This window comes from Calonectris borealis, chromosome Z, assembly GCF_964195595.1.
Source record: "Calonectris borealis chromosome Z, bCalBor7.hap1.2, whole genome shotgun sequence".
NCBI classification, from domain to species: domain Eukaryota; kingdom Metazoa; phylum Chordata; class Aves; order Procellariiformes; family Procellariidae; genus Calonectris; species Calonectris borealis.
Genome location: NC_134352.1, coordinates 58,193,496 through 58,207,938, shown reverse-complemented (window position 1 = coordinate 58,207,938; position 14,443 = coordinate 58,193,496). Strand labels below are relative to the sequence as shown.

General features: G+C 38.9%; 1 protein-coding gene across 2 annotated transcripts in view; it reads right to left on the bottom strand.

Annotated features, from left to right (window-relative positions):
* Positions 1–2,367: 2,367 nt before the first annotated feature.
* Positions 2,368–14,443, bottom strand: part of PGM5 (phosphoglucomutase 5) — a 77,191-nt gene continuing 65,115 nt past the window's right edge. The window contains exon 11 of one of the 2 annotated variants that reach the window (XM_075136323.1): positions 2,368–3,892. In XM_075136323.1, the coding sequence (XP_074992424.1) occupies positions 3,803–3,892 (90 nt within the window). In that variant the 3' untranslated portion in view covers positions 2,368–3,802. Of the gene's footprint in view, positions 3,893–6,575; positions 6,762–14,443 lie in introns of those variants that run through there. The other variant, XM_075136322.1, reaches the window with a different exon arrangement.

The following is a 14,443-nucleotide window of genomic DNA, read 5'->3' as shown; positions in this document are numbered from 1 at the left end:
GGTTGTGGAGTCTCCACCCTCGGAGACAATCAAAACCCAACTGGACACAGTCCAGTGCAACCTCCTCTACCTGACCCTGCTCTGAGCTGGAGGATGGACTAGGTGATTCTAGTCCTGATGGACTAGATGGTCCCTTCCAACCTCAAGGATTCTGTGATCCCGTGGTTCAGGTGAGTACTGTTGCCTTCCAAATTGTCTCTGAACACAATGTGCTTCTCATCTTGCCACTAACTCTCTCACAGAAGAGCACTTCTCCCAAGGTAAAATGTAATAACCATTTAGCTGTGCTGGCAGGTGAATTTGCTGGTATTTTATGACTTAGCTCAAACCACATGATGCTGAAGAGCAGATGCTAGAAGCCTGTGTCGTAAAAAGCCACAACCATGCTCCTCAATGAGACTACGCCAAACAATTTGTTGCTTCTAGTCACATTGGCACCACACTCTTCTACCATTTTCAGTAATTTGGTCTCAGCTATTGTGTTTTTGTAAACTGTTAAAGTAAGTTATGTCAGAGTCACCAATTTATACTGCTCCAAATTTGCCTTTATTTCCCCCTAGTGTAGACTATTATTTATCTTAGATCATGAGAGCAGTTACAATACATTGTCATTAAACAGATGAGATTATAGACCGTTTTCTTTAATATTGAACATTATTAAATCATTCTTAGACTATGTTCCCTTCCCATCTTTACTTCCTTTTTCTCTCTTTCCGTCTCTCAAATCCATTGTTGTGCTATTAGTATTCTTTTATCACATCTCTCTCTTTCCAGCTGAATCCAGCAACTTGTCCTCTCCTAATCCTCTCCGCCACCTGCTGTCTCTTTCTCTGTTCCCAGGACCCACCCAAGCCCTGTCTTGGTCAGCCCTCTGCTAATGTACCTTGAAATTGTTCTCCTTCTCACTGGTGTCTCTGAATTCCTTTTTCTCCTTTTCCTCCAGCGTGCTGGAAGTACATCTTTGTATTGCTGGTTACAGAAAAATCTAAGGTTTTGGCAAACAGAATTACTGTCCAAGTAAAAGTTAGTGCAATCACAGCTGAACGACACAGGAATCTTGCAATTTCTTCAGACTTCATAAAACTGCTAATCCAACAACAGCCACAGAAGGGTCTGGGTCTCTGTCATAGCGCCTAGACACTGTGGTAAGACAACAGTATTAATAATAGTTTTCCCTCTGCTAGATGTATGGTCTGTTTTTAGAAGACTTGCATCTTTGTATAAGTTCATATATGTTGCTGTTTTCCAAGCATTCATCTCTCATGTTAATAACTAAAAGACCTTAGAAATGCAGCGCACTTTATGAGTTATGGCTACAGTCCTTCCCCAAACATATCAGATATAAAGATATACACTGTACTTCAGCCTTATAAAGTTATATTCATCTTCTTGCAGAGAAAAGCGATTAACTGGTGGAAAATACCAGTTGTTACATTTTATCAATATCACCAGTCATCATAAAAAAGGGATGGTGAGTGGATTTGGGGTTAGGCTTGTTCTGGATGTCTGCTGTTTGACAGCTATTCAAAACCACACACAAACAGCCTTTTTCTCTATTTCAGTACAGAGGCACAACTATTGTTTCTGAAGCCCAGGACAAAGTCAGTACTGAGATTTTAAAATATATCCTTTGTTCACGACTGCCTTCATGAAAGCAGACTGCCATCTACTGCAGCTAGTGCTCTAGTGACTTTCTGATAAAAGCAGAAGCATCCTTCTTCACAGTCCTGATTTGTTCCTCATGAGTCTTCCTGCCACATCTAGAAAGACACCAGCCTTCAGTACATCTTGCTTTTCAAAGTGCAAGTCCTAGCCCCAGAAGCTTGGCAAATGGGATACTTGGTACTATAACTAGCTAGTTCACCATGTGATCAAGAGTTATTTCATTGTCAGGGAACGTGTAAGAGATTTTAGAAGTTCTTGGACTGCCTTTCAGAACATTCTTTCATGCCATTTGAACTAAGTGTCATAATCCAGAGTATGTCTATGCTTGACCATGTGTGATCCACTAGTTAGGAGCTTACTATCCCGCACATAGAGGAGTTTGATCTATAAGAAAAATGAAAGATTAGATAAACAAGGTTTCTGTAAGGATAAATATTCTTACATTCAGAAGTAGGTGTCCAAACTGTGTGAGAATGCCATGGTTGTCTCCAAAAAAAAAATCTTATAAAAACAACTAAAGTCTTAAAATCTCTTTTGGTTTATGGGAATACTTAATGTTAAGGTAGAATACTACGCAAGAACATTAGTACCTCATTTGTTTAGAGTCAATTAAGTAGATAATGTAATTGTATTAAAGGCAGTTTTATTAGGATGCTTGAAAGTGCAGTGTGTCTTATCCACAATTACGTATTAAGACAGAAATACAGCATTACTCTTTATTGTGTACTAAGTGCCACAGCAATTTTTTGACAGAAGTGTTGAAAGAAATCAAAACAATTTCCTTTGCTGCAATATTATATAAATTGCACTAAAATTTGACAACCACAATGAATTGAATCACACTGCAAAGAGGCAAGTTGCACAAAGCCGCCTTGACAAATGATACAAGTGACCACACTGTTCCCAAGGAAGCAAAGCTTTCAAATGAGTCACATGCATAAAGTGTTTGTGTTCTTCTTCAGAGCACAGTATTGTAGCTAGAACTGCAGTATCATTTCACAAGCAGAAGAATGCTGATGTCCATATCCCCAATATCCTTCTCAGATCTATGCCGGGACGTCTCTTCTCCCTTTGCACTCCCCAAATTTTTATTCCATGATCCACTGTTAAAAAGAATCTAACAGAACCTGTGTCCAGCTGATGAACCAGACACATATTTCTATTTAATTCATTAGCATTTGTTTTCATTTCCTCTTCACTACACACTTCACTTACCACTTTGAGGTAAGTGGAGCATGAGTATTCCAAAGACTTAAAAAACTTCCATAATAACTCCTTCACGAAAAATTGCTGAACTTGCAGTGATTAGCTTTCAAACACAGTAAGCACCAATATCATCTGCTGATATGAGGAATATTGCAAAAGACAGCCAGATTCCACACCCGACATATTGCTGGAAGGACACAATCAGCTTCTATAGCACAAAATGTCTCCCTTTGGAGGAAAAAAACCAAAGAGTCAAAAAATCAGGAAAATCTAAAGGCACAAGTCACATTGATATGCTTTAAAAGCAGGGGTAAAAAAACAATATGGGATAACCCCTTCTTTGGGAGCATGTGCAAGTGCGTATACAACACTGCTGCCAGCGTGCATCTGTGAGCAACGGGAGAGACAGGAGAGGAGAAGTGGTGTCAGGTGAGGAAATACACCCTTTGCAAAGCTCAGTATACAGCCCTCATGCCTCAGACATGCTCTGTATACCTCTTCGTAAACCAACAAGAAGGTGACAAGAATCCCAAACAATATTCACCAAGCATGTCTTTGCTTTGCAACTCCTCGCCCTCTCTCCCTAACTGAAATTCCTCCACCTTTATCAGAGCATTCAAAAACAAGCAGTTTGCCTTTTCTGTCACATTGCTGACAACATTTGAAGGTTAAGGCCTCTTTCTTTGGTTATATTTTTACCTGAAATTAAGATATTGCAGCTAAAACAAAGACACCAATACACTCTTGTATTTGGAGATCAATGCAAATGAATACGCTCAACATTATATTGAATTTTAGTTCCCACCCTACCTCTATCCCCAAGAAAACTTTTAAAATCATACAAGGCACAAATGGCTAACATGTTTCAGCAAGGTCCTGTCTCTTCCTTGCTGTTCCTCTTTTGGCCCTGGTTTAACAATCTTCCGTAGCTTCAGGTGATGACAGTGGGTCCCTTTCGCCCTGTCCTCTCATGAATCTGAGATATTTTCAGTGCGATTGCTATAAGAGGACTCAGCACAGCCTAAAGAGGAAGAAATACATTGAATTACATTAAGCAGAAATATCAACAGACATATTTATAAATCTCCGATTATATAACAACAGTAAATAATTTAATAATAATAAACACTGTCACAGTTACACTGTCTATATTGTCATACTTGATATAATGAAGTATCATGCTGAGCATATGTTTTGTGAAGTGTCACACCTTCAGAGTATACCTAAGCTATGCAGAAAAGAGAAACCAGTAAATACACTATACTGATAATGTCTCTATGTAACAGGAATTGTGGAACTCTTCTGAAATCTGCTGTACACAACAACCTAGAAATCACAAAAGTAGAATTATTTCTATTCTGCTGAGTGAAAGCCATGTAGATGAGATTTTCTTCCTATACACACTTAATCTGTGAAGCTTAGGGTCAGCAGGTACTGTAACAATTACCTTAACAGGAATCTCAAAAGTGTCTTTTGAGTAATGCCACCTGTAACTGTATTAAACAGGATAAATTCCAACAGAAGCAGCATGAACTCTCAAGTTTCAGGCTACAGATCTTATTAAATGGCCATGTGTATGAAACTGCCCAGGTGGGTGAGTGCAGGTAGCTATGATAGTACCATATGCAAACCAAGTAAAATAAAATTTTTCAAATGGCAACTGAATTTCTCTCAGTTAATTAAATTATATGCAAAGATAAACTGGCAGAGCTGAGTTTTGTGTGAAAACCTTCTTTTCAGAGAATCATATATTTGATTACCAAACTAGTAAGGTAATTTTCTGACGCTCAAAGATTTCCCCCTGCTGCCTCTTTCAAATAAACTACATTCTGGCTTTAAACCTGTCAGGTTTAAAAATCAAATCAAACAAAACAGTAATTCCGGAGAGCTTAAATTTACAGATATCTTTCTTCTAGGCTTAATATAATTAATACTTTGAATCTGTTTCAGCCACCTAACAGTTTCTGACAGTATGAGGTGTTTTCTTTATTTATACAAATGGTCAGACAGTTAAATCAAAAGAGTGAGGAGACAAACTAACTGTGCAAGCAGAGTCATGGAATAACACCATGAATGCCATCGGTGTCAAGTGAGTTATGATTAAACTTAGTCATGCACAAGTGTGAGTAGTCTGACATGTTATTGTTCAAAAAGCTCCATATTCGTAGATATCTATCTACTGAATAATCATTGAAGCAGAACACAAGTCCATTAAAGTCAAACACGCTCAGAGAAGATTAATATGTGGAGCACAAATTCGCATCTGTGGGCTAATGCTGCAAAAGTAAATATTAAAATCTGCCAATGTGGAACGTCTGGACCATATCATCCCTTCCCTCCAGCAACATGTATTCAGGAGAACTGAAAGAAGACCAAAGCATCTGAAGTCCCTCTGGCACCCCCTTAAGAAACTTCTTCCTTATTTAATCTAAAAAGCACAGGAAAATTTAAAAAGCAACCCTACTGACCAGCGTTACTTGACTCTGCTTTTTTAAGCACAAAGGCACCCTGAAGTAAAAAAAACCAAAACCAAACAGAACTCTACACAATGATTCGAACAAAACACAAAATCAAATGAGTTTATGTGACACCCATTTACATAAACAATTTAGCTGCTGCCCTTTTGCCAAGTCATTCCAATTACTACTAAATATTCTGCTTGTTACAATCACACTTCTCAACAGAGAAAGTCCTGTTTTAGTTCTGTCCTCTCATACTTCAATTTAACTACACTTTATCCTGCAGATGTAAAAAAAACCAAAAGCGCATTCTCTTCAGAATGGCAAGAGTGGAGCAGAATAACAAGGAACTAGAGCTGTGTACGCCTTTTAAAAACTCCTTTAACTCTGCAACATACAGTTTACATTTCAGTTGCAAAAGATAAATCCCAGCCAGCAATCATTTATAGTTAATATGATTCTAGAAAGACTTCTGTATCTTAAAGACATCTTGATTGAAAAATATTTTTCAAATGGTTCTTTTAACTTAAGAAATTGTAAAACTTTGCTGTTGACATGTCAACTCAAAATGGCAATTGCAATCACTCTGTACATTAATAACGTATTTATCTCTTGGAAACTGTTTGGGAGATACGGCATGTTATCCTTTAGATAAAATTTAAAAACTGAAAATTAACAGAACTGACTTAAATCAGAATTTCGCTTTAGCAATAACAGATAGAAATTATACCTCTAAAAAAATAACTTGTAGGAATGATTATTCATACCAGGAAATACAGCAAACAAGCAGATATCTAACTTAAGGCAAATAAAGATGAAAAGCCCTTTGTTTGGGAATAATCTGTACCAAGGCTGTCAGAGGTGTATCGTTCCGACTTGGCTCATGTAGCATTTTTTCTCTCTGTGATCTTGCACTAAAATTTCGTACAACTCCCTTTTTTCTAGTCAAGTTCTCAGATAAGATTTGCCCCATGATGCACCCGGTTTATCAAAGGCTCAGGCAGGGCTGAAATGTACCTGCTTGCAGGTTAAAAGCTCAGCATGTGTCTGCAGTTTGGCTTTAGAAAATATTTTTCTCAGAATAGGTGGATAAATGCCATCCATATGTCAAAAAACACCTTGTGAAAACCTACTATGTGTAGCACTTATGCTAAAACTTGCCAACTTTCATCAAAAATTCATGCAGTTCTGATGCAAAATCATCTGTCCAGACTTTGCCTGGAAAGCTTCTGAATCTTTTCTCTTCAGTCTCTCCCCCAGCCTGCATTGAATTTCAATCTTGTTAGGAAAACCAAATGTAGGTGAGTTTTACACAGTCTAGGCATGGACATTTTCCATAGCTCTCAAATTCACTCTTCCCAGGCCAATGTAAGTCTCAAAAACAAGTTGCCCCATCAGTCTCATCAGTGAAAAGAATTCTGCAGAATTTATCTGGGAAAAATAAAACAAAAAAAAGCTCAGAGAATGGTAATACCCTCAAAGAGCATTCAAACATTTTAGTGAACACCAGGTAACTACAATACTCTTTTACAGTTCTCAAACTTTTGCTCTGTCTTCTCTTACAGTACTGATCTGCATTTTGCATTCAGCATCATGTCCACCAGTGTTATTTTGAGCTCTCTCAGCTTTACATATATCCAAGTGAATGTATAGGGTGGAGCACTAGGAACACAGGGTCAATTAGTTGTTTATATGTCAGTATTTGTAAAAGATTAAACACTAAACCATTTGCTCCCTGTATTCTGGGAGAGATAATGGAAAGCCGTCCGAATTAGCCAGTCTTAAAAGAATGTCCTACTGGGGACAAAGATCCAGGATCAATCAGCTAAACCTTGTGTGACTGTTACATAGGCATTTAGGCACCTGAATTACTTACTAATAATCAAATTGACACTTCAGACAGCAATTATTTCAGAACAAAAGTTCATACCTTGCGACAGATTTTTAAGGAGAGCTGGCATAGTACTACATGTTCCAGAAGAATTCACTTCTCTGGAACAACTGTTAATGCTTCAAAATTAAAGAGACATAAACAAGTGGGTTAGTACAACATGAAGTCGTCAAAGAAGGGCTACAGTTTAACTTTTGGAGCCCTGTAAAGATAGAAGATGTGCCAAGTGTTTTCCATCTCTGCATCTTCCCTTTCTAAAAACTGCTGTGAACCCTCAAATTCTACCTCTTCAGCTGCTTGTCTATCAGATTTAGTATCAATTGAAGTAGTTTTCCAGTTGGTAAAGGTAGCCTTGAGAAAAACATGCTTGCAGAATGCTTTGAAGTCACCAAAAGCTGTAATTCCTAGGTGGTGTTACTATTATTGTATAAATTATGATAAGCCTTGACATTTCAGGCATGGGCTAGAAATCCTTTTCTCTCCTAACACTTAAATTCATTCTCAGTCCTTCTCATTTTATCATTTAAACATTACACAGAAGGTTGCTCAGAGAGGTCAGGGTAACTGAGACAGCTCTAAGTCCTGGAATAAGGACATAGAGGAATTGAGAAATAACTCCTTCCTTTTTTACCTCTTCCTGCTCCCACGTCATTTTCCCGTGCTTCATGTGACTGCTTAAAGCTGCTGTTAGCCCTTTGTAACCTGGGCAACAGAATCACTATCACATGAACTAAGGGAAAGAAAAAGAAAGGCAAACCCCCCCCCCCCCAACATGTTTTGATGGCCTTACCTATTAGAAGGAGCTTTTCCTTTGGCTATAATGTACTTTAAAAGTCAAACCAATACACTTACAAAGCAACACTAAAGTGATGGAAAGGACACAAAGAATGGACTGAAACAACTACAAAGTGAGCTCAGCACTAAGATCACACAGTCTGGCACCACAGCTGTACCTCCTGCAGGGCTTCTGCTGTAAGGGCTCAACACACAGCTCCGCTCAGCTCATCATGCCTGCTTGGGTCTTTTATTCCAAAAAAACAGAAGTCTTTGGATAGGTTTATGCTGCAACCACCCATCCTAGAAGACCTAAGCAATGTGGATAGCCTGGTTCATCATGGAACAAACTGGACTGGCTCTGTAACATCCACAGCACTGGTGGTGTTCACTTTATTACCATGAAGCAGCACACTCACTGGGGTAAAAAGGAAACTGACTTCTCTACTCTTGTGCCTGCTAACTCAAATAAAATTACAATAAAGGTCAGGAGGCCAGCTGTTCTGCCCCTAGCAATAGAGGAGGGCAGGCATGAGGGTGAAAAAGACAGGGGGAAAATGTAAACTGAGTGGTGCATGGAAACATCTATGTTTGCAACAGATTAGTTCTTTTCTAGTTTATCCAAAGAGCTTTGAGGGAAGATTAAGTTTAATGAACTCATTTCCTCGATTCATGAAATATTTTATAATTACTGTCACATGAATTATTCTTCCTATGTAATAGGAAAACAGACTTTCCTCTCCAGTTCGGGCTGATTTGAAATTTGTTCACTGTATGGCTTTGGACTGAATCAGAAGCTAAATTACCTGAATAGCACAAACATGCGGTTTTACCTAAGAGTGCAATCAAACAGATGGAAATCTCCATATCCCACATCCCCTCCAAGAAAATCTTACGAATTTTAATAGTAAAGGCAAAACTTTATATGATTTCTCTGGACCATACTGTACGTTCTAATAGCCAACCAGAGCCATGCTAAAAGACCCAATGCTTCAAAAACAAATGAAGAGGCAATAATTCTCCAGCAAACTGCACTTGTACTTAGGGATATAAGAGTGTCTTGACAGAACCATATAGAAACATTTCATTTTAACCCTATGAAGTGATATTGGACACAAATACTTCCGGGTTATTGATTTCGGTTCCCTGCTCTTGGACAAACTCACATATAAACAATTGCTTTATGTAATCACTATAGAAATACAATCATATATAATCATAATCCTTTCATATACCAACCAAGGTCCACCTGAAAATCGGTTTGGTTTTTCCTCTGCTACTTCCCATTCAAAAATTGTTTCAGAAATTTAGTCTTTGATGATCAAGACACTTTTTATCCCAATGATTTTTCTTTTAATTGGCATGCCTTTTTGGACAAAAACACAAAGAAACAACTCCTGCCCCAAAATCTTTGCTTCGCTGCTGCTAATCTAATGATTCTGTAGGTAAAGAGGACGTAGTTCCCAGTCTTTGGCAAAAGTAATTGCAGCATTTGTGATTCACTGCGTCCCGTCTAAAGAGTACCTTATATAGACTGCATAGGTCTATGACAACACCTATTTATTGCTGTTGCAATTCACATAATGAATAACAACATACTGTAAACAGAGCTAGTTAGTCCATACTCAGAACAATCCAGATTATTCACTACACTACTCCCAGGGCACTTATCTTGCAACAGCAGCACAACCATGTTGTTGAAGGACACATTGGATTTACAAATAAAACAAATCAAAACAACTCTGCACAATGAGTCATTTCTTTCTTGGTCTTCGTATGTGAAACTTCCTGTTTGAACCTTATCCAAGTTCGACAATATATCCAGGTGGCTAGACAAAGGACAAGAAGATATTAACCACGTGTTGGGATCTGCAAATAATGAATAAAGAGTTGATCTATAAAATGAGACTATAAATGAGCCTAAAGGTCAATGAACTCTTATTTTAGTACTTCATTCCCATTGAACATATCTCTAGATTTTCCACGTGTGTTAAATTTAGCACAGCTAATAACTCTATTAACTTTAGAAAAAGATAGATGCCAATGCATAAAGGTCCAAGACTTCAAATAGAAGTCTGCTGTTTGTAATAATGAACTGAGCTTCCTTGCTAGATGGATGCCTATTTGACTGGTTAAAACCAACGAAATCGTCTTTTTAAGGAAATCTTCCACGTTAGCTGGAAAGCAATTTTCTCAGGAATGCACAGTGATGAGGGGCATCACCAGTGACAAGGAGCATCAACAGAGTGGTCTTCCATTCTAAGGGGAACATTCCAGTTTTAGAAAAGCATTGGGCATTGTTTTCAAGACTCTGTTTTAGAACTAGATTTCATCACCACTATGAATTATATATTTTAAAATGCTCACATTGAATTGTTTTTAATACACTTTGAACAGACCATGATAGTCACTTTTCTTTATTGCTCCTGATCTTCACTCCTGTTGATACTGGCTTATAGGAAGAACTGAACTACTCACAGAAAAAAAGTAGCCACTCCTTATCTCCCAGATGACCATGAAGCTGTTCTGCCAATTTCCTTCAACGGATCATTCAACAGCCAGCAGCCACTGCTATTCACATTTATCTATGACCTTGGACTTCTAATTATTGGCGTATGTTACTACTTTCCCTTGGACTCTCATGTTGTTGATCAGGCAGTTGTCTATGCTTAATTTATTCTAGGTGAAAAGCATTACCAATTAATTGTATGAAAGACACTACTGAAATAACATTGGGGTGACCCTTACGTTCATTAATAGCTACTGTTTGGCCTACATATAAATTGGAACAAAAGGTCCTTACAAGCCTTGCTTCTGTCTGGTTATAAGAACGCTCTTACAGAAGCTCTAATGTTTCTGAAGGAAAATATACACTTAAAGGCAATAAGGCCTGAGAATCAGCTCTTCCCGTAAGACTCGTGCAGAGTTACGCAGTACTGAAGCACAACAAAGTATGAGGAGAGCTTCACTTGAGCACCACCCACTTGAATGGCTCTGTGGGGCCAAAATTAAAAGGCACAGCTTTGAGCAGCCCCAATAGGTGCTTCAAAGTACGTCAGGCTTTCTGTTGGGTATCAAACCAAAGTAGGGTCCACAGCTAGCACTCTCATGGTAGCTGAACCTGGATGATACTGAGCATTGCTACAGATCTTTGTCCAAATTTTATTCTGGACAAGGGTTCATCATAGAACAGCCCAGGTTGGAAGGGACCTCAAAAGATCATGTGGTCCAGCCTTTTGTGGGAAAGGAGTTATGGTCATCCACAGAAGTACAGCACCTCTAATGTGAATGATTAAATTCTGTCCACCTCAAGTAAACAGCTGTTTTTAAAAGAAATGTACTTATATATATATTGTCTTTATAATATGTCTCAGTTTACACTTAACTCAGAAAGTGCCATAATGTCATACTGGTGTTTCAGGACAATATGCATGTCTCAGCATGCATATTGGAAGGTGTGGTTTAGATTTCTGCTTATGTGTGGAAGATTCACCATCAGCAGTTACACTGTCAAACAGAACAGAAGCAAACTAGAAAAACTTGAAAACTGCTGAAAAGGTGGCTGATTAATTTTGGAAAAGACTTTGTCTGAAAGGCCCAGGTGGCCAAGAAGGCCAACGGCATCCTGGCCTGTGTCAGAAATAGTGTGGCCAGCAGGAGGAGGGAGGTGATCGTGCCCCTGGACTCGGCACTGGTGAGGCCACACCTCGAATACTGTGTTCAGTTTTGGGCCCCTCACTACAAGAAGGACATGGAGGTGCTGGAGCGTGTCCAGAGAAGGGCAACGAAGCTGGTGAAGGGTCTGGAGCACAAGTCTTATGAGGAGCGGCTGAGGGAACTGGGGTTGTTTAGTCTGGAGAAGAGGAGGCTGAGGGGAGACCTCATCGCGCTCTACAACTACCTGGAAGGAGGTTGTAGCGAGGTGGGGGTCGGTCTCTTCTGCCAAGTAACAAGTGTAGGACAAGAGGAAATGGCCTCAAGTTGCGCCAAGGGAGGTTTAGACTGGGCATTAGGAAAAATTTCTTCACCGAAAGAGTGGTCAAGCCTTGGAACAGGCTGCCCAGGGAAGTGGGCGAGTCACCATCCCTGGCAGTATTTAAAAGACGTCTGGATGAGGCGCTTAGGGACATGGTTTAGTGGACATGGTGGTGTAGGGTTGACGGTTGGACTCGATGATCTTAGAGGTCTTTTCCAACCTTAATGATTCTATGATTCTATGAAAGGGAAAAAAAAAGGATGCTGATATAAGGCAAACTCCAGAATGATTCCACACCACAATGATTCCACAAAATGGCACTGTAACTTCCAATATAAATGAGTTGTCTATTAAGACAGAGAGATTTATTTCTTGGGAAAAAGAGCCAAAAAGATGTCTCAGGGTACTTTTGCCTTTCGTTTCAGGTATTGACTGGAATTGTCACCAGGCAAAAACACATAGCAGTGCAAAGCATTTATCTTCCATTGTTTACGTAAACAATGAAAAGAAGGTACTGGAAAGAGGCAGTCCAATAAGCAGAAGCAACCAAGTATTTACTCAAGCAGCCAATCATCAAATAATTTTATGTCTTGGTTTATACTTTTACTTCCATAAAAAGTATGGAAGTTTTTCCTGATCAGCTGTTCCATGCAAAGTGCAATGATACAGAAGCTACACGCAGTCATCTACCCAATTACAGAGATCAACTACACTTAAAGAAAAGCAAGCATTTATCCCAAATGTAACCATTTCCTTAAATATTATATATATCTACTTCACATAATTATTTACGTCAGTGCTCTTTGAATAACTGATCACGTACGAATATGTTGACTTTGCCCCTATTACTGAAAGTAAATAGGAAACAAAGTACTTAAAACTTCAAATCTGTCACAGCTCTTGTAGTTGTGCATGTGTCAGTATGAATCTCAAAGAAAACTAAACAATAAACAATAAAGGAATTACAATACCAGGAAAACCATGCCGCCCCTCCCCAGCAATGCTCTTTTCTGAAAAAGGAGTTTGCTATTCACTCTCTTCCATATATTCCACTGAAAATGTTCTCCTGAGAAATTTTTATACTAACATGAGGATCTCCTGAAATCAAATTTATGTACTCCCTTGAAATCCACCATCTGCGTGTGGGATACAATCTATGACCTTGCAGGTCCTATTGCCCTCATGTTGTTGGCAATGTATCCAGCCAGGGCAAGGAAAGAGGAGCAGTGGGAACTGTGTAATACTACATAATGAGAAACCTGAGAAAGCGAGCATACATATTGCATACCTTGTAACAAGTAAAGTAGAACAATCAGTTGATACAAAAAGGATTCCATTTTAAAAGGCACGTTCTCATGTGTAATTAAATAGTCAAAAGTTTAGCTAGATGAATGCTGCAAATATATGATCTATTGTTTTCTAGTATTTTTTGTTGGGATTCGTTAGACAGGAAACACGTTCAGATCACGCTTTTTGTGTCACATATCACAAGGTTACTGTGAGTCCACTGCAAACCTCTAAAATGAACTCTCTGTCTCTTACCATTACTTGTTTTCATTTCATCTATGCCTTGCCTACATAGGACAAAGAACCATATTTAAAACGGTCAGCTTAATTGCAACTGATAAACAAACGGCTGTAACAAAATTTGGCATAGCTGTGGTACATTGACCTTGGCTGGCCGCCAGGCGCCCACCAAGCTGCTCTATCACTCGTCCTCCATTCTTCACTGACCTTGGTGTCTGCATTGTTTCTCCCACATATTCTCACTCCTCCCTCCCTGCTGCTGTTGCACAGTGTTTTTTACCCTTCTTAAATATGTTATCACAGAAGGGCTACCAACATCGCTGGGTGGCTCAGCTTTGGTCAGTGGTGGGTCCATTTAGGAGCCAGCTGGAACTGGCTCTGTTTTTCATGGGGGCAGCTTCTGGTGTCTTCTCACAGAAGCAAACCCTGCAGCCCCCCTGCTACCAAAACCTTGCCACATAAATCCAACACAGTAGCAAGTGCGAATGGGGTTTTTGCAGTGTTCTTCCTTGGTTGAAATATATTTATGACCCTAGTAGCTGGCTAAACATGGATGCTCAGAAAAACAATAACATTGCTAAATAATGGTCCGTTACTCTGTTGGAGGCTTAACATTATAATAAGTATTCTATCTAAGGAGTTACTGAGGATGCAAACTGTTACTTTAAGAAAAATCAAATAAAATTAATAGATCGTATCTGCAGGAATGGAGTCAAGCACTTTTAATGATTGATAGACAATTGTTTAATAGCATAAGAAGAAACTTGCTAAGTTTATGGTGAGAATCTGGTGAAAAAACAATGTCAAACATTTACCTGGGGTTCAAACAGCTTTTATGTTTTGGGAAATTTGCATTTGCATTCCAGTCATGAATACACAACTACATGGGACTTCAAACTACAGGGTTTTGATTTACTACAAGCCAAACGCTTACCCTCTCTTCCA